General features: G+C 47.8%; 1 protein-coding gene across 1 annotated transcript in view; it reads left to right on the top strand.

Moving 5' to 3' along the window:
• Positions 1 to 2126: 2126 nt before the first annotated feature.
• Positions 2127 to 20364, top strand: part of LOC137537219 (zinc finger protein 850-like) — a 117311-nt gene continuing 99073 nt past the window's right edge. Inside the window, exons 1-3 of the mRNA XM_068259319.1 lie at positions 2127 to 2144; positions 12732 to 13370; positions 17157 to 17225. Of these exons, the coding sequence (XP_068115420.1) occupies positions 12788 to 13370; positions 17157 to 17225 (652 nt within the window). The 5' untranslated portion in view covers positions 2127 to 2144; positions 12732 to 12787. The remainder of the gene's footprint in view (positions 2145 to 12731; positions 13371 to 17156; positions 17226 to 20364) is intronic.

Here is a 20364-nt window from a genome sequence, read left to right on the forward strand (position 1 = left end):
CAGGATACCCCAGCATGGAATGCACTGCTCATTCTCACTGTGTACTGCCCACCTGGATACCCCAGCATGGAATGCACTGCTTATTCTCACTGTGTACTGCCCACCTGGATACCCCGGCAAGGAATGCACTGCTCATTCTCACTGTGTACTGCCCACCAGGATACCCCGGCATGGAATGCACTGCTCATTCTCACTGTGTACTGCCCACCTGGATACCCCGGCATGGAATGCACTGCTCATTCTCACTGTGTACTGCCCACCTGGATACCCCTGCATGGAATGCACTGCTCATTCTCACTGTGTACTGCCCACCAGGATACCCCGGCATGGAATGCACTGCTCATTCTCACTGTGTACTGCCCACCTGGATACCCCGGCATGGAATACACTGCTCATTCTCACTGTGTACTGCCCACCAGGATACCCCAGCATGGAATGCACTGCTCATTCTCACTGTGTACTGCCCACCTGGATACCCCAGCATGGAATGCACTGCTCATTCTCACTGTGTACTGCCCACCAGGATACCCCGGCATGGAATGCACTGCTCATTCTCACTGTGTACTGCCCACCTGGATACCCCGGCATGGAATGCACTGCTCATTCTCACTGTGTACTGCCCACCAGGATACCCCGGCATGGAATGCACTGCTCATTCTCACTGTGTACTGCCCACCAGGATACCCCGGCATGGAATGCACTGCTCATTCTCACTGTGTACTGCCCACCTGGATACCCCGGCAAGGATTGCACTGCTCATTCTCACTGTGTACTGCCCACCTGGATACCCCGGCATGGAATGCACTGCTCATTCTCACTGTGTACTGCCCACCAGGATACCCCAGCATGGAATGCACTGCTCATTCTCACTGTGTACTGCCCACCTGGATACCCCAGCATGGAATGCACTGCTCATTCTCACTGTGTACTGCCCACCTGGATACCCCGGCATGGAATGCACTGCTCATTCTTTTCCTATATGTAAAAGGCAGATACATTATCTGTCATTTAACCTCGTTAATAAATAAATCCCTATCAAAACTTTAAAATAGATTTTCTGAAAACCTAAAAGGTCTTTTTGAAAGTTTTTTTTTCACCTTGTTACATGGTTCCCTTTAACATAATTAGAGAATTTGGTGATTCTACCATGTATGGAGGCTTTGCTAATAATCGCTAAAGTCGGCAGGCTTGACATCAGTGTTTAAGTATTGGGCTAACGTGTACATTAGCGAAATGAACATTTGCGGTAAATGTGAATGGCAAACATTCACCAGAAACTGTCCACGGCTGCAGCCCATCACTAAAACTGATACTTCCTGTAACTGTGCACATTTCAAATGGTTATGGCCAAATTTCGGTGCAGGGTGAAGCTGAGAGATGGCTCACCCTGATGCAGGCAAACTCCTGGTGGGAGTTACTGCTATTCCCCCTCTGAGATGTCAGAACTTAGGGGGAGGGGGGCTAATGTGTAATTACCTCTTTGTTATTATTCGAGCTTTGGCTATCTCCAGCACCCAAATTAGTCACTGAGCACCGTTATAGAAATAATTCTAATTACAGCCTATGGCTGCGCCCACATGGTGTACATATATGTACGCCACTGGAGAGCTGGGCGCAGGGTGAGTCGAATTATGGCTCACTCTGCTGCCACTCAAATATCTGGCGGAGTAAATAGTATTTCCCGCAAATTACCCTTACACGCCCCCCGTGGTATATCATTACTGCTATGGGGTGCCTAGTTTTCGTGCTGAGCGCAGTGCACCAAAACCACCTGCTTCGTCCACATCATCAGCCAAATGCTGATATGAGCTGATTCACTGTATCTATAAAGCCACATCCATATGACCCCTTTACATATCCGGCAACTACCTGGGGGCTAATAATATTAAATAACACAAATATGATTATCAATTATTACAAAACATGATACATCTGTAGATTATTTTGTTCAGTGAGACAGAGAAAATTGAAATATTTACAGTATTAGATGGTTGAGCGCAGGTCATTTAACAAACAGAGGCTGCAGTTAGTCTATTCAACACAAGATGGCAACAACAACACACCTCCTAGAACGCACGGAAAGGAAGAAATTAACCCCAAGACAGGAAGTGGAGAGCTCACGTTGCTGGACATTGTTGGAAGAGGTAATTGTGTGATTGTTATTATTATATATTGAACAGAGCAGAGGTCGGGGTGGACATACTTTGTTACAGAGGAGGTCATAGTACACCTGTCACTATCCTGATCACCTCCCTTGAAGTAATTGCCATACAAGAGACTTTTATATAACTGCTGTGAGTGACTTTAGGAGGGGTGTGTGTGTGTGTGTGTGTGCGTGCGTGCGTGCGTGCGTGCGTTAGGGGATACAGCTACTAGTGTTGTCTGGATCATGAACGATTCGGATCTTTGATCCGAATCTATTTTGTGACTCGAATCATCCGAATCATCAAAATGAGTGATTCGGATCGCAAAAGGGGCGGGGCCAGGAGCGACACGCCCCCTCTCAGCGGGCAGCGGGGTCCTGGAAGCAGAGCTGAGATGGATCGCTCTGTTGGATGGGAGGCAGCCTTGCAGGGACAGGTAGATCAGAGAGAGGGGACATCGGTGCCACTGCCAGATATGTGTAGAGCACATATACTGGCTATAATGTGCTGCTGATTATAGGCTGTCTGTTCCGTAGCTATGCACAGTGAACACATGGGAAGCTTTTGGCTCAGCTCAGCACAGCTCAGTAACTTTGCAGGCACTGTGATTGCAGCGCAATATGATCCTCCTGCACTCGGCACTAAACAGCTGCACTTCACTTCTGGGAATGCTTTCTTTCACTGTGCGACGTTTCCATTCAAAGTATACAGATGAACATGTAGGTGAAATATATGTAAAGCGTATGATTGCAGCATGTGGGTATTGTGTGCAAACAAACATTTATGCTCTCTGCTTCCCTCCTCCCTTCTCTGTCCACTCCCTGCCCTCTGTCCATCTTCCCCCCTTCTCTCTGTGTCCACCCCCTCCCCTTCTCCTGTCCTGCTAGTCATTTCACCCCCGAATGCTTCCCTTGTAAAATGATCTGAGATTCGGATCAAAGATCCGGATCTTTTCAATGATCCGATTCGAATCATCCGGATCATTGAAAAGATCCGAACTTCCCATCTCTAACGGCTACACTGGGCGGGCCGGCCCTGGGAATATAGCCAAGTCCCTCCAGTGCTGGCATCTCACCTTCCTAGTAATAATTCAGTCACATCACAGAGACAAGAGAAGATGTGTATGGAATATAGCCATGTCCCTCCAGTGCTGGCATCTCACCTTCCTAGTAATAATTCAGTCACATCACAGAGACAAGAGAAGATGTATATGGAATATAACCATGTCCCTCCAGTGCTGGCATCGCACCTTCCTAGTAATAACTCACATCACAGAGACAAGAGAAGATGTATATGGAATATAGCCATGTCCCTCCAGTGCCGGCATCTCACCTTCCTAGTAATAATTCACATCACAGAGACAAGAGAAGATGTATATGGAATATAGCCATGTCCCTCCAGTGCTGGCATCTCACCTTCCTAGTAATAATTCAGTCACATCACAGAGACAAGAGGAGATGTATATGGAATATAGCCATGTCCCTCCAGTGCCGGCATCTCACCTTCCTAGTAATAATTCACATCACAGAGACAAGAGAAGATGTATATGGAATATAGCCATGTCCCTCCAGTGCCGGCATCTCACCTTCCTAGTAATAATTCACATCACAGAGACAAGAGAAGATGTATATGGAATATAGCCATGTCCCTCCAGTGCCGGCATCTCACCTTCCTAGTAATAATTCACATCACAGAGACAAGAGAAGATGTATATGGAATATAGCCATGTCCCTCCAGTGCCGGCATCTCACCTTCCTAGTAATAATTCACATCACAGAGACAAGAGAAGATGTATATGGACTATAGCCAAGTCCCTCCAGTGCTGGCATCTCACCTTCCTAGTAATAATTCAGTCACATCACAGAGACAGGAGAAGATGTGTATGGAATATAGCCATGTCCCTCCAGTGCCGGCATCTCACCTTCCTAGTAATAATTCAGTCACATCACAGAGACAAGAGGAGATGTATATGGAATATAGCCATGTCCCTCCAGTGCCGGCATCTCACCTTCCTAGTAATAATTCACATCACAGAGACAAGAGAAGATGTATATGGAATATAGCCATGTCCCTCCAGTGCCGGCATCTCACCTTCCTAGTAATAATTCAGTCACATCACAGAGACATGAGAAGATGTATATGGAATATAGCCATGTCCCTCCAGTGCCGGCATCTCACCTTCCTAGTAATAATTCAGTCACATCACAGAGACAAGAGAAGATGTATATGGAATATAGCCATGTCTCTCCAGTGCTGGCATCTCACCTTCCTAGTAATAATTCAGTCACATCACAGAGACAAGAGAAGATGTATATGGAATATAGCCATGTCCCTCTAGTGCTGACATATCACCTTCCTAGTAATAATTCAGTCACATCACAGAGACAAGAGGAGATGTATATGGAATATAGCCATGTCCCTCCAGTGCTGGCATCTCACCTTCCTAGTAATAAGTCAGTCACATCACAGAGACAAGAGGAGATGTATATGGAATATAGCCATGTCCCTCCAGTGCTGGCATCTCACCTTCCTAGTAATAATTCAGTCACATCACAGAGACAAGAGGAGATGTATATGGAATATAGCCATGTCCCTCCAGTGCTGGCATCTCACCTTCCTAGTAATAATTCAGTCACATCACAGAGACAAGAGAAGATGTATATGGAATATAGCCATGTCCATGCAGTGCTCGCATCTCACCTTCCTAGTAATAATTCAGTCACATCACAGAGACAAGAGAAGATGTATATGGAATATAGCCATGTCCCTCCAGTGCTGGCATCTCACCTTCCTAGTAATAAGTCAGTCACATCACAGAGACAAGAGAAGATGTATATGGAATATAGCCATGTCCCTCTAGTGCTGACATATCACCTTCCTAGTAATAATTCAGTCACATCACAGAGACAAGAGAAGATCTATATGGAATATAGCCATGTCCCTCCAGTGCCGGCATCTCACGTTCCTAGTAATAACTCACATCACATAGACAAGAGGAGATGTATATGGAATATAGCCATGTCCCCCCAGTGCCGGCATCTCACCTTCCTAGTAATAATTCACATCACAGAGACAAGAGATGTATATGGAATATAGCCATGTCCCTCCAGTGCCGGCATCTCACCTTCCTAGTAATAATTCAGTCACATCACAGAGACAAGAGAAGATGTATATGGAATATAGCCATGTCCCTCCAGTGCCGGCATCTCACCTTCCTAGTAATAACTCACATCACAGAGACAAGAGGAGATGTATATGGAATATAGCCATGTCCCTCCAGTGCTGGCATCTCACCTTCCTAGTAATAATTCAGTCACATCACAGAGACAAGAGAAGATGTATATGGAATATAGCCATGTCCCTCCAGTGCCGGCATCTCACCTTCCTAGTAATAATTCAGTCACACCACAGAGACAAGGTAAGATGTATATGGAATATAGCCATGTCCCTCCAGTGCTGGCATCTCACCTTCCTAGTAATAACTCACATCACAGAGACAAGGGAAGATGTATATGGAATATAGCCATGTCCCTCCAGTGCCGGCATCTCACCTTCCTAGTAATAATTCAGTCACATCACAGAGACAAGAGAAGATGTATATGGAATATAGCCATGTCCCTCCAGTGCCGGCATCTCACCTTCCTAGTAATAATTCAGTCACATCACAGAGGCAAGAGAAGATGTATATGGAATATAGCCATGTCCCTCCAGTGCCGGCATCTCACCTTCCTAGTAATAATTCAGTCACATCACAGAGACAGGAGAAGATGTATATGGAATATAGCCATGTCCCTCCAGTGCCGGCATCTCACCTTCCTAGTAATAATTCAGTCACATCACAGAGACAGGAGAAGATGTATATGGAATATAGCCATGTCCCTCCAGTGCCGGCATCTCACCTTCCTAGTAATAATTCAGTCACATCACAGAGACAAGAGAAGATGTATATGGAATATAGCCATGTCCCTCCAGTGCCGGCATCTCACCTTCCTAGTAATAATTCAGTCACATCACAGAGGCAAGAGAAGATTTAAATGGAATATAGCCATGTCCCCCCAGTGCTGGCATCTCACCTTCCTAGTAATAATTCACATCACAGAGACAAGAGAAGATGTATATGGAATATAGCCATGTCCCTCCAGTGCCGGCATCTCACCTTCCTAGTAATAACTCAGTCACATCACAGAGAAAGGAGAAGATGTATATGGAATATAGCCATATCCCTCCAGTGCTGGCATCTCACCTTCCTAGTAATAATTCACATCACAGAGACAAGAGAAGATGTATATGGAATATAGCCATGTCCCTCCAGTGCCGGCATCTCACCTTCCTAGTAATAATTCAGTCACATCAGAGACAAGAGAAGATTTAAATGGAATATAGCCATGTCCCCCCAGTGCTGGCATCTCACCTTCCTAGTAATAATTCACATCACAGAGACAAGAGAAGATGTATATGGAATATAGCCATGTCCCTCCAGTGCCGGCATCTCACCTTCCTAGTAATAATTCAGTCACATCACAGATACAAGAGAACGATGTATATGGAATATAGCCATGTCCCTCCAGTGCTGGCTTTCCCCTTGTATAGCCTCTGCTACCCCTAGCATTGCCATATTACCCCACAGTGTAGCCGTATCCCCTATCTCCTCCCAACACACACACACACACACAGATTGTCAGCACCCTCCTGAAGTAAAAATACTCTCGGGCAGTTGTCAGGGCTGAAGTAGAGGCTTAGGAGGAACCACCCTGGGGGAGCATAGTCCAGAGGGTGTGCCTGTACCGCCCGTTGCCCAGCTATTTCAGTGTTGCAAGCAGAGTGCACACAGTAGTTCTGCTACTCACCTCTTGGCACTGGGATTTCTTCAGTCTGTCAGTTGCAGCTTCTCCTTCCTATGGCTCCCTCTATTGGTGTCCCCTGTTGTGCACTGCTGGAGGGAGTCATAGAGAAAAGACCCTGCGACAGATTGAAGAAGTCCCACTAATGAGAGGTAACAGGACTAATACAGCTCTACACCTTCAACTCTGAATGGTGGGGAGACTACCTAATACTGGGGGTACATCTGGCTATTTATACTGGGGAGGGTGCTGCCTAATACTGGGGGTACATCTGGCTATCTCTACTGGGGAGGGGCTGCCTAATACTGAAGGGTACATCTGCCTATCTATAATGAGGAGGGGTACCTAATACTGGGGGGGGGGGGGGTACATCTGGCTATCTATACTGGGGAGGGGGCTGCCTAATACTGGGGGCACATCTGGCTATCTATACTGGGGAGAGGGCTGCCTAATACTGGGGGCACATCTGGCTATCTATACTGGGGAGAGGGCTGCCTAATACTGGGGGCACAGCTGGCTATCTATACTGGGAGGGGGCTGCCTAATACTGGGGGCCCATCTGGCTATCTATACTGGGGATGGGGCTGCCTAATACTGGGGGTACATCTGGCTATCTATACTGGGGAGGGGGGCTGCCTAATACTGGGGGTACATCTGGCTATGTATCCTGGGGGGGTGGGCTGCCTAATACTGGGGGTACATCTGGCTAGCTATACTGGGGAGGGGGCTGCCTAATACTGGGGGTACATATGGCTATCTATACTGGGGAGGGGGCTGCCTAATACTGGGGGCACATCTGGCTATCTATACTGGGGAGAGGGCTGCCTAATACTGGGGGTACATCTGGCTATCTATACCGGGAGGGGGGGCTGCCTAATATAGGGGGCACATCTGGCTATCTATACTGGGGAGGGGGCTGCCTATTACTGGGGGTACATCTGGCTATACTGGGGAGGGGCTGCCTAATACTGGGGGTACATCTGGCTATCTATACTGGGGAGGGGGGCTACCTAATACTGGGGGCACATCTGGCTATCTATACTGGGGAGGGTGCTGCCTAATACTGGGGGTACATCTGGCTATCTATACTGGGGAGGGGGCTGCCTAATACTGGGGGTACATCTGGCTATCTATACTGGGGAGGGGGGCTACCTAATACTGGGGGCACATCTGGCTATCTATACTGGGGAGGGTGCTGCCTAATACTGGGGGTACATCTGGCTATCTATACTGGGGAGGGGGGCTGCCTAATACTGGGGGCACATCTGGCTATCTATACTGGGGAGGGGGGCTGCCTAATACTGGGGGTACATCTGGCTATCTATACTGGGGAGGGGGGCTGCCTAATACTGGGGGCACATCTGGCTATCTATACTGGGGAGGGGGGCTGCCTAATACTGGGGCACATCTGGCTATCTATACTGGGGAGGGGGCTGCCTAATACTGGGGGCACATCTGGCTATCTATACTGAGGAGGGGGCTGCCTAATACTGTGGGCACATCAGACTATCTATACTGGGCAGTGGGGCTGCCTAATATTTCCTTGCACTGTTGGGTCAGATAAGCTTGCTTATCTCGGCATGCTACTCTCTGGAACTCTGCGCTCAGCTGGGCATGTGTGTCTTTATCTCCATTGGCTTTTGCTGTCCTCTCTTCCAATAGGCCAAGATTGGGCAACCTTACCACTACTACCATGTAATATGAGAGCTTGCTTACATCATCTGTTCATAGTATTCAGAATGTATTAGCTCCCCTCATACTACATGGAGGTGGTAACATTGCCCAGTCAAAACTGGATGTGTTTACAGACCCTAATGCTGGGGATACACGGTACGTTTCTGTACCGTGTATTGACCAGCTGGTCCGATCACGCTGCTCGATCCCCGCCCGCTTGAGCTGATAAGGAGTGCTGGCAGGGACGAGCGGTAATCGATCCACGCAGACGAGCGGGGATGCGGCGGAAGTCGATCCGGCGGCTAATCGGCCGCCGGATTGACCCGTGTATTTGCAGCATAAGTCTTCCAGATATTAAAATTGGCTGATTGGATGTGTGAATGTTACACCAGGTAATGGGGGAATGTTTAGTGATATGAAGGGTGTGAGCAGAATCCAGCCACATACATCTGTAAGGAGAGAGCTTATGTTATCAGTGACTGGCTTTATATGGCTGAGAAGTGGCTGATGGGAATGTTATACCAGGTAATGGGGGAATGTTTAGTGATATGAAGGGTATGAGCAGAATCCAGGCGCATACATCTGTAAGGAGAGCTTATGGTATCAGTGGCTGGCTTTATATGGCTGAGAAGTGGCTGATGGGAATGTTATACCAGGTAATGGGGGAGTGGTTAGTGATATGAAGGGTGTGAGCAGAATCCAGGCACATACATCTGTAAGGAGAGCTTATGTTATCAGTGACCAGCTTTATATGGCTGAGAAGTGGCTGATGGGAATGTTATACCAGGTAATGGGGGAATGTTTAGTGATATGAAGGGTGTGAGCAGAATCCCGGCGCATACATCTGTAAGGAGAGCTTATGTTATCAGTGACTGGCTTTATATGGCTGAGAAGTGGCTGATGGGAATGTTATACCAGGTAATGGGGGAATGTTTAGTGATATGAAGGGTGTGCGCAGAATCCAGCCACATACATCTGTAAGGAGAGCTTATGTTATCAGTGGCTGGCTTTATATGGCTGAGAAGAGGCTGATGGGAATGTTATACCAGGTAATGGGGGAATGTTTAGTGATATGAAGGGTGTGAGCAGAATCCAGGCGCATACATCTGTAAGGAGAGAGCTTATGTTATCAGTGACCAGCTTTATATGGCTGAGAAGTGGCTGATGGGAATGTTATACTAGGTAATGGGGGAATGTTTAGTGATATGAAGGGTGTGAGCAGAATCCAGCCACATACATCTGTAAGGAGAGAGCTTATGTTATCAGTGACTGGCTTTATATGGCTGAGAAGTGGCTGATGGGAATGTTATACCAGGTAATGGGGGAATGTGTAGTGATATGAAGGGTGTGAGCAGAATCCAGCCGCATACATCTGTAAGGAGAGCTTATGTTATCAGTGACTGGCGTTATATGGCTGAGAAGTGGCCGATGGGAATGTTATACCAGGTAATGGGGGAATGTTTAGTGATATGAAGGGTGTGAGCAGAATCCAGGCGCATACATCTGTAAGGAGAGAGCTTATGTTATCAGTGACCAGCTTTATATGGCTGAGAAGTGGCTGATGGGAATGTTATACTAGGTAATGGGGGAATGTTTAGTGATATGAAGGGTGTGAGCAGAATCCAGCCACATACATCTGTAAGGAGAGAGCTTATGTTATCAGTGACTGGCTTTATATGGCTGAGAAGTGGCTGATGGGAATGTTATACCAGGTAATGGGGAATGTTTAGTGATATGAAGGGTGTGAGCAGAATCCAGGCGCATACATCTGTAAGGAGAGCTTATGTTATCAGTGACCGGCTTTATATGGCTGAGAAGTTGCTGATGGGAATGTTATACCAGGTAATGGGGGGATGGTTAGTGATATGAAGGGTGTGAGCAGAATCCAGCCGCATACATCTCTCAGGAGAGAGCTTATGTTATCAGTGACTGGCTTTATATGGCTGAGAAGTGGCTGATGGGAATGTTATACCATGTAATGGGGGGATGGTTAGTGATATGAAGGGTGTGAGCAGAATCCAGGCACATACATCTGTAAGGAGAGCTTATGTTATCAGTGACTGGCTTTATATGGCTGAGAAGTGGCTGATGGGAATGTTATACCAGGTAATGGGGGAATGTTTAGTGATGTGAAGGGTGTGAGCAGAATCCAGCCACATACATCTCTCAGGAGAGAGCTTGCAGGGAGTAGTAGAGTGTTATTGTAGAGTAAAACAATAATAGATGTTGCGCTCCTCCACACTAGAATATCTGATAATTAATCCTCTACCGCTGATGAGTCCATGTGACGAAACGCGTTGGGCGGAGCTTGGGACGGCACACGGAGGTCGAGAGGATTGCTTCCAGGACGCTGGAATTTTTTGTACAATGCTGTTTTAACACTGTGGAAACGTGAGTGTGATATCACATTTTTTAATCTATTAAAAAGTCTTTTATTGCGCTATGGAAGCGTATGTTTAGTTTTTAAGGAGGACGTTGCCGCTGGGGAAAAGATTCAGGATCCGATTGATATTTGATACAACCACATGTGAGAGCGCTGTTTGTAATTGAGCAGCCATAGAGTTTGGTGAGTGCGAATTGCAGTGACACCTGGGTGGCCCAAACTAGTGGAACTATTCACGGTGTGGTGGAGCGAGTTATAAGGGAAGGACACTGCTACTGAGGGATGTTCATGGTGGAGGCTGAAATATAACTGGAAGATCTGCACTATTATTGTGTTCTTTGCATCTCTTGAGGTAATATCCACCAACAAGTCGATGAGGGTGAATGAAGCAGTCCAGAGGAGGATATGTGGATTATGACATAAGTGCTGTGAGCTGTTTGTAACTAGGCAGCATCTCCATCTGGTGAGCGGTTGGCATTACTGTTACTGGGTGTTTAGTATTAATCTCTATGAGATGAAGGTGGAGGTGCATTTGAGTTAAGGCATACTACACCATTGTGGCTTTTTGTTTGTTTGTGTTTCCCTGAGGTATTCACAAAGTCACAACGGAAATACATACCACAGAGTGGATTGGAACTGTTACTATCTGGCAATATCGATTGGATTGGAACTGTTAAACGGGGAACGATCCTGTGCAACCGTATTGAGCGCACACACTCTTTTGGATTATATGTTATTTTGGGGTAGTCGGCCTTTATTCCTGAGAATGGTACAAAGTATCTATATGGGGGATTAGGTTAGATAATTGCCCCTCAGGGATGGAGACACAGAGAGGAAAATAATCTGTGAATAGTGCGGAGTGGAGCTGTGACTGGCTGATCTTGTAGGCCATGTAATACTGAGCCCATAAGATCCTCGTGGAGCAGCTGCCACCTCCAGCTGGTGCCTCACATGTATGCACACACTCTGTAATACCTTATCTGTGGATTTCTATTACTTCTTATGCTATAAATAATGCAACTAAATACACCTGTTCTCATCTGTGGTTATTACTGCAGTCACAGGAGGTTTATGTCCCGCAGTGGGAGAGGGTGGAGTCTGCACAGAGATGATAGCTGGTGGGGCACAGCTAGGGGGTGAAGCCAGGTAACAAGGGGCGTGGCTGGTAGGACAGACAGGTTGAGGCTGCAGCTGGAGAGGGGTTGGGTGGCCTCTGCTGCTTTGGTCCTGGTATTGGCACTGCCCCAGCTGGGAGGTTTGTTCGTACGGCTCCTGGAGGGTTTGGGGTTAGTAGGTGAGGGACAGGTGGGCTCAGGTATGGTCAGGATATGGAGCTGCAGTCCCATCTGCGTAGTTCATCAGCTGCCAGAGCCATAAGTAATGATAATTTATAGCTAATTAGCTGCAGGCCTCTGCTCCTATCTCCCTCTGTCTCCAGCTGTTCTCTCCTCACATCCTCATCCATCTACCGCTGCCGGCACTGCTGTAACCTCCCAGGCATGTGTGCATGGAGAGGAGGAGAGAAGCACCAGATGATGAGCAAGGCACACTGGCAGAGAGGACTGTGGTACTGAATGTGCAGATACCACAGCTTATGGGAGATTGTCATCCACTGGCAAATTATGTTATTTTCTGTGCTCTGTTTATTACTGCTAATATCTTACAGCTATAATCTGTTATCCTTTTCAGAACTAAGATTTGAGCACAACGAGCAAGAGACATATGTGAGGAGTGATCAGCAGTCTATGGAGGAGGGTGACATGATGAGGACAATTAAAGAGGAAGAAAAAGAGACATATATGAGGAGTGATCAGCAGTCTATGGAGTTGGGTGGCATGATGAGTACAATAAAAAATAAAGAAGAGGAGATGTATGTGAGGAGTGATCAGCAGTCTATGAAGGATGGTGACATGACGGGGACAAATAAAGTGGAAGAAGAACAGACATATTTGAGGAATGATCCACAGTTTACGGAGGAGAATGTCATGATGGGGACAATTAAAGAGGAAGAAGAGACATATGTGAGGAGTGATAAGCAGTCTATGGAGGAGGGTGACATGATGAGAGCAATTAAAGAGGAAGAAGAAGAGACATATGTGAGGAGTGATCAGCAGTCTATGGAGGAGGGGAACCTGATGAGGACACGTAAAGAAGAAGAAGAGGAGGCGTATGTGAGGAGTGATCAGCAGTCTATGGAGGAGGGTGACATGATGGGGACATGTAAAGAGGAAGAAGATACATATATAAGGAGTGATCAGCTGTCTGCAGAGGAGGGTGACATGATGGGGACAGCTACAGAAGAGGACCCTCTTATAGAGGGAAAAACAGGTGAGTTATCAACATTAAATATCTTTAACCACTTAATGACAAGCTGACTTATAAAAATGTCCTGCTAGAGCCTCTTAATGGCTCCAGGACGTTTTTATAAGTCAGACAGTGCTGCTGCCACTGTGCAAGTGCACGTGCATTCCAGTGCACGTGAAAATAGTGAAAAAAAGCCACCAAAGAAAAAACACCTTTATTTCCAAATACTATATTGCCACCATACTATGTACTAGGGACATAATTAAAATCTTGTGATAACCAGGACAAATAGGCAGATAAATTTGCAAGGAAATGAACAGCGCTACTTAAAAACAGATAAGTGCCTACCTGCAAGAGAGTGCAAGCCCCACTTGTGGGGTCGAATACACACCGAGCATACACATGACCTGTCTACCACTAGAGGAGGATGTTGGTTTCCATTAACAGCTTGCATGCAACCTATTAAGTACTCGTCCCTCCCACTGCGGAGAAGTCATCCTTGATGGGATGGCACCTAACACTAACTAAATCCTAACCTATGTACAGTATATGCATAGCCTGGGTGCGGCCAATCAAGTAAAATCGATTGGCCGCACCCAGGCTATGCATATACATAGGTTAGGATTTAGTTAGTGTTAGGTCCCCTCCCATCAAGGATGACTTCTCCGCAGTGGGAGGGACGAGTACTTAACAAGTTGCATGCAAGCTGTTACAGGAAACCAACATCCTCCAGTGGTAGACAGGTTATGTGTATGCTAGGTGTGTATTTTATCCCACAAGTGGGGCTTGCACTCTCTTGCAGGTAGGCACTTATCTGTTTTTAAGTAGCGCTGTTCATTTCCTTGCCATGTACTAATTTAATTCATTTTGGTCAGCTGCTCCCACTTAACAGCTTTGCTTTTGGTGTATATGCAGAGCTTCTGTTTGGGTTCAAGGTGCGTTTGCAGTTTCTGGGGGGGGCTCAGCGCACCTCTGATTGTAGGCCATTCGGAGGTGGCCTGGTGATGCGCTGATCCACCTTTTAGGCAGATAAAATGTGTGGGTTTTATGTACAGTAGCTGTGTTATATTAAAACTATAGGGGATGAAATTGGAGAAATTGTGTATTTTTTCATTTTTTCCTTGTTTTTCCCTTTAAAATGCATAGAAAATAAAGTAATTACTGAAAACAAATATCAACCCCCAAAAGCCCAATTGGTGGTGAAAAAAACAAGATATAGATCATTTAACTGTGATTATTAGTGATTAAGCTATTGACAAATGAAAGGGATGAGCACTGAAAGGTGAAAATCGCTCTTGTCCATTAAGGTGCCCATACACTCGTCAGATTGGCAGCAGATAGATAAGAAATGCATCTGATGATCTATCTGATGCGTTTTTAGAACATTTTTTACCAGGATAGAATTCCAATAGATTTCAGTTTGAAATCTATTGAAATTCGATCTGATGGCATTTTTTTGCCATCAGATTTCCATTAAGGCCAATGCAAACTGATAAGCAATCTCATCAGATCGACCTAAATTTTCCACCCTGCCAGTTTGATGGAAATCCATCGAAATCGATCGAAATCGGCCATCGATCGGTCGATTGGCCAACCGATTTGCAAACGATCAATCGATCGATCGGGATCGATCGGTCGGCCAGAAAATCGGCTGAGTGTATGGGCCCCTTTAGGGTAAAAACGCCATTGGGGTGAAGTGGTTGTTATTATGACTGTGTCACTGCTCACAGATTGGCCATATTGGGGGCTATCCTATGTATTCCTGTAAATTTTTGTCATTTAAAAATATTATTCTTAATTGTATTTGTGTGGCAGCTCACTTACAGTAACATTGCAGACACCCTGATGGCTTTGGAGTAAGTTTCTGTTCTGTGGAGAGGGGGAGGTAATGGATGTGTAAGAAGCCTCCTGATACATCTCACAGTAGAAATACAATGCTGATCAGGCAAGGACTTTACAACTCTGAAAGCCACTCACTCAAGTGTATTTATAACTGTTTGCTAAGAATTATATTATTCTACAGTATGTGCATCTTAAAGGGAATAAGAAGAAAAAAAATGAAAAAAATTCTTATAGTCTGAAAATAAAAAGTGCTACTGCAGATAAAACTGACACATATTATTTGCCTATTTGTCTCGGTTATTACAACATAAAAAATATGTCCTTAGTACAATGCATGGTGATATTTTAGTTAGAAATACAGGTAGTTTTTGTGTATCTTTATACTTTATCAATAATTGCAAGCCCTATTTTGCAAAAATAACAGTAGCATACCCTCATGACATACTTCTTTTAAAAAAAAGTCTTTATGGAAACTACTTATGCATTTTTCTTACCGTAAGTGTTGTTTTTTTTTTTTACTTGTTTTTTTTACAAGTGGTAACTATAGGGGAGGGGGAAGTATGGGTTAATAACTAATGGGGTATTATTATTTTGTAAGGGACACTATGGCGAATCAGTGTTTATATAAGGGCTAGATACTGTAATATTAAAGGGATCCTTAACTGAGAGGGATATGGGTGTTTCCTTTTAAACAATACCAGTTGCTTGGCAGCCCTGCTGATCTCTTTGGCTGCAGTAGTGACTGAATCACACACCTGAAACAAGCATGCAGCTAATCCAGTCTGACTTCAGTCAGAGCACCTGATCTGCATGCTTGTTGAGGGGCTGTGCCTAAAAGTATTAGAGACACAGGATCAACAGGAGAGTCAGGCATCTGGTATTATTTTAAAAAGGAAAAATGCATATCCTCCTCAGTTTAGGTTCCCCTTAAGCAATCAGGTGAGAGAAGTAGATAGAAAAAATAATTGATAAAAAAAAAACACAAGCAGAGCTAAACTTCACTCACATTATCTTTTGGCATCCCAGACTGCTCTTACTAGCAGTGCATATTGGCATTGCTGCTATTTTGTTTGTGCAGCCTACAACAGAGGGACAGAGGAGCTTAGATGGGTGATGATGAGGCTGTCTGAGTGTCCTGACACACTGTGCTGCTAGTAAGAGCAGTCTAGCTAGATTTATTACTCTCCATAGTGGTGGAGGAAGCTAAAGTGCACATGTGAAAGGAGAACAGAGCTTAGAAAAATAACCAGTTACAACAGATGTTTCCCATAATATAATGGGCTGATATTTTGCTTGTTTCTAAGGAACAGCAAAAGATTGGCAGCGCTCTTAAACAGGCTGCAAATGAAATGAAACCAACAGAGGTGTGCAGATCCCCCCAGGGACTTAAATACACACCTTGAATGCAAATCAGATGCAAATTATGCACTAATCCCCAATCTAAATATTTGCAAACTGATGCACAGGGTTGCAGCTAGCCATAAATAGACTTACACTTTTTGTACAACAGGAGATATTGGCGGCGCTACCAGACAAAGGCTGCACCCAAATTGACCAGCTGCACAGATGTGCAGAGCTCGAAACACGGTCAGATTACACAGCTTGCGTCCCAAACATCTGTTTTGAATGCAAGTTGTGTAATCTGCCTGTGTTTTGAGTTCTGCACATCTCTCTAGCTGGTCAATTTGTGTGCAGCCTGCATTTGGAAGCGCTGCCAATATCTCCTGTTCATATTTTGTTACAGAAGCAATGCAGTGGCAAAAGATTAGTGAGTAACAGCTCTGTTTGTTTTTTAAATCAATTCTTTTTCCAAGGTACTTTTGTCACATGCTTGTTTAACTTTATCTAGCCCTTAAAGAAACACTGATTTGCCATAGTGCCCCTTTAAAGTGTTGTGTATGTGTCTTTTTACTTTAATTTTCAGAATGACCACCGGGCTTCTCGCTGATGATAATCATTTATTTACAGGTACTTTGATCGGCTTGGGGAGCTCATGTTCCCATTCACCAATCACAGACCGGCAGGATGGCATTGGAGGTGAGCAGGTGCGCGCGGGCGATCATGAGCAGCGAAGGTAAACAAATAGACAACATGCTCCTCCTAGCTCACTCTACCACCTGGCAAACGGGTTCCTCCTAACCCACTCCACCACCTGGCAAGCAGGCTCCTCCTATACCCACTTCACCACCTGGCAAACAGGTTTCTCCTAGCCCACTCCACCACCTGGCAAACAGGCTTCTCCTAGCCCACTCCACCACCTGGCAAACAGGTTCCTCCTAGCTCACTTCACCACCTGGCAAACAGGCTCCTCCTAGCCCACTGCACCACCTGGCAAACAGGCTCCTCCTAGCCCCCTCCACCACCTGGCAAACAGGCTCCTCCTAGCCCACTCCACCATCTGGCAAACAGGTTCCTCCTAGCTCACTTCACCACCTGGCAAACAGGCTCCTCCTAGCCCACTGCACCACCTGGCAAACAGGCTTCTCCTAGCCCACTCCACCATCTGGCAAACAGGTTCCTCCTAGCCCACTCCACCATCTGGCAAACGGGTTCCTCCTACTCCACTCCACCATCTGGCAAACGGGCTCCTCCTAGCCCACTCCACCATCTGGCAAACGGGTTCCTCCTAGCCCCCTCCACCACCTGACAAATGGGCTCCTCCCAGCCCACTCCACCACCTGACAAACGAGCTTCTCCCAGCCCACTCCACCACCCGGCAAACGGGTTCCTCCTAGCCCACTCCACAACCTGGCAAAAGGGATTGTCCTAGCCCCCTCCACCACCTGGCAAACGGGCTCCTCCTAGCCCACTCCACCACCTGGCAAACAGGTACCTCCTAGCTCACTCCATCACCTGGCAAACCGGTTCCTTCTAGCCCACTCCACCACCTGGCAAACGGGCTCCTCCGAGCCCACTCCACCACCCGGCAAACAGGTTCCTCCTAGCCCACTCCACCATCCGGCAAACGGGTTCCTCCTAGCCCGCTCCACCACCTGACAAACGGGCTCCTCCTAGCCCACTCCACCATCTGGCAAACAGGCTCCTCCTAACCCACTCCACCACCTGGCAAATGGGCTCCTCCTAGCCCACTCCACCACCTGGCAAACAGGCTCCTCCTAGCCCACTGCACCACCTGGCAAACAGACTCCTCCTAGCCCACTCCACCACCTGGCAAACAGGCTCCTCCTAGCTCACTCCACCACCTTGCAAACAGGTTCCTCCTAGCCCCCTCCACCACCTGGCAAACGGGCTCCTCCTAGCCCACTCCACCATCTGGCAAACAGGTTCCTCCTAGCTCACTTCACCACCTGGCAAACAGGCTTCTCCTAGCCCACTGCACCACCTGGCAAACAGGCTCCTCCTAGCCCACTCCACCATCTGGCAAACCGGTTCCTCCTAGCCCACTCCACCATCTGGCAAACGGGTTCCTCCTAGCCCGCTCCACCACCTGACAAATGGGCTCCTCCCAGCCCACTCCACCACCTTGCAAACAGGTTCCTCCTAGCCCCCTCCACCACCTGGCAAACGGGCTCCTCCTAGCCCACTCCACCATCTGGCAAACAGGTTCCTCCTAGCTCACTTCACCACCTGGCAAACAGGCTTCTCCTAGCCCACTGCACCACCTGGCAAACAGGCTCCTCCTAGCCCACTCCACCATCTGGCAAACCGGTTCCTCCTAGCCCACTCCACCATCTGGCAAACGGGTTCCTCCTAGCCCACTCCACAACCTGGCAAACAGGCTCCTCCTAGCTCACTCCACCACCTTGCAAACAGGTTCCTCCTAGCCCCCTCCACCACCTGGCAAACGGGCTCCTCCTAGCCCACTCCACCATCTGGCAAACAGGTTCCTCCTAGCTCACTTCACCACCTGGCAAACAGGCTTCTCCTAGCCCACTGCACCACCTGACAAACAGGCTCCTCCTAGCCCACTGCACCACCTGGCAAACAGGCTTCTCCTAGCCCACTCCACCATCTGGCAAACAGGTTTCTCCTAGCCCACTCCACCATCTGGCAAACGGGTTCCTCCTACTCCACTCCACCATCTGGCAAACGGGCTCCTCCTAGCCCACTCCACCATCTGGCAAACGGGTTCCTCCTAGCCCCCTCCACCACCTGACAAATGGGCTCCTCCCAGCCCACTCCACCACCTGACAAACGAGCTTCTCCCAGCCCACTCCACCACCCGGCAAACCGGTTCCTCCTAGCCCACTCCACCACCTGGCAAACGGGCTCCTCCGAGCCCACTCCACCACCCGGCAAACAGGTTCCTCCTAGCCCACTCCACCATCCGGCAAACGGGTTCCTCCTAGCCCGCTCCACCACCTGACAAACGGGCTCCTCCTAGCCCACTCCACCATCTGGCAAACAGGCTCCTCCTAACCCACTCCACCACCTGGCAAATGGGCTCCTCCTAGCCCACTCCACCACCTGGCAAACGGGCTCCTCCTAGCCCACTGCACCACCTGGCAAACAGACTCCTCCTAGCCCACTCCACCACCTGGCAAACAGGCTCCTCCTAGCTCACTCCACCACCTTGCAAACAGGTTCCTCCTAGCCCCCTCCACCACCTGGCAAACGGGCTCCTCCTAGCCCACTCCACCATCTGGCAAACAGGTTCCTCCTAGCTCACTTCACCACCTGGCAAACAGGCTTCTCCTAGCCCACTGCACCACCTGGCAAACAGGCTCCTCCTAGCCCACTCCACCATCTGGCAAACCGGTTCCTCCTAGCCCACTCCACCCTCTGGCAAACGGGTTCCTCCTACCCCACTCCACCATCTGGCAAACAGGCTCCTCCTAGCTCACTTCACCACCTGGCAAACAGGCTCCTCCTAGCCCACTGCACCACCTGGCAAACAGGCTCCTCCTAGCCCACTCCACCACCTGGCAAACAGGCTCCTCCTAGCTCACTTCACCACCTTGCAAACAGGTTCCTCCTAGCCCCCTCCACCACCTGGCAAACGGGTTCCTCCTACTCCACTCCACCATCTGGCAAATGGGTTCCTCCTAGCCCCCTCCACCACCTGACAAATGGGCTCCTCCCAGCCCACTCCACCACCTGACAAACGGGCTCCTCCCAGCCCATTCCACCACCCAGCAAACGGGTTCCTCCTAGCCCGCTCCACAACCTGGCAAAAGGGATTGTCCTAGCCCCCTCCACCACCTGGCAAACGGGC

This window comes from Hyperolius riggenbachi, chromosome 10 (assembly GCF_040937935.1).
Source record: "Hyperolius riggenbachi isolate aHypRig1 chromosome 10, aHypRig1.pri, whole genome shotgun sequence".
In the NCBI taxonomy this organism is placed as follows: domain Eukaryota; kingdom Metazoa; phylum Chordata; class Amphibia; order Anura; family Hyperoliidae; genus Hyperolius; species Hyperolius riggenbachi.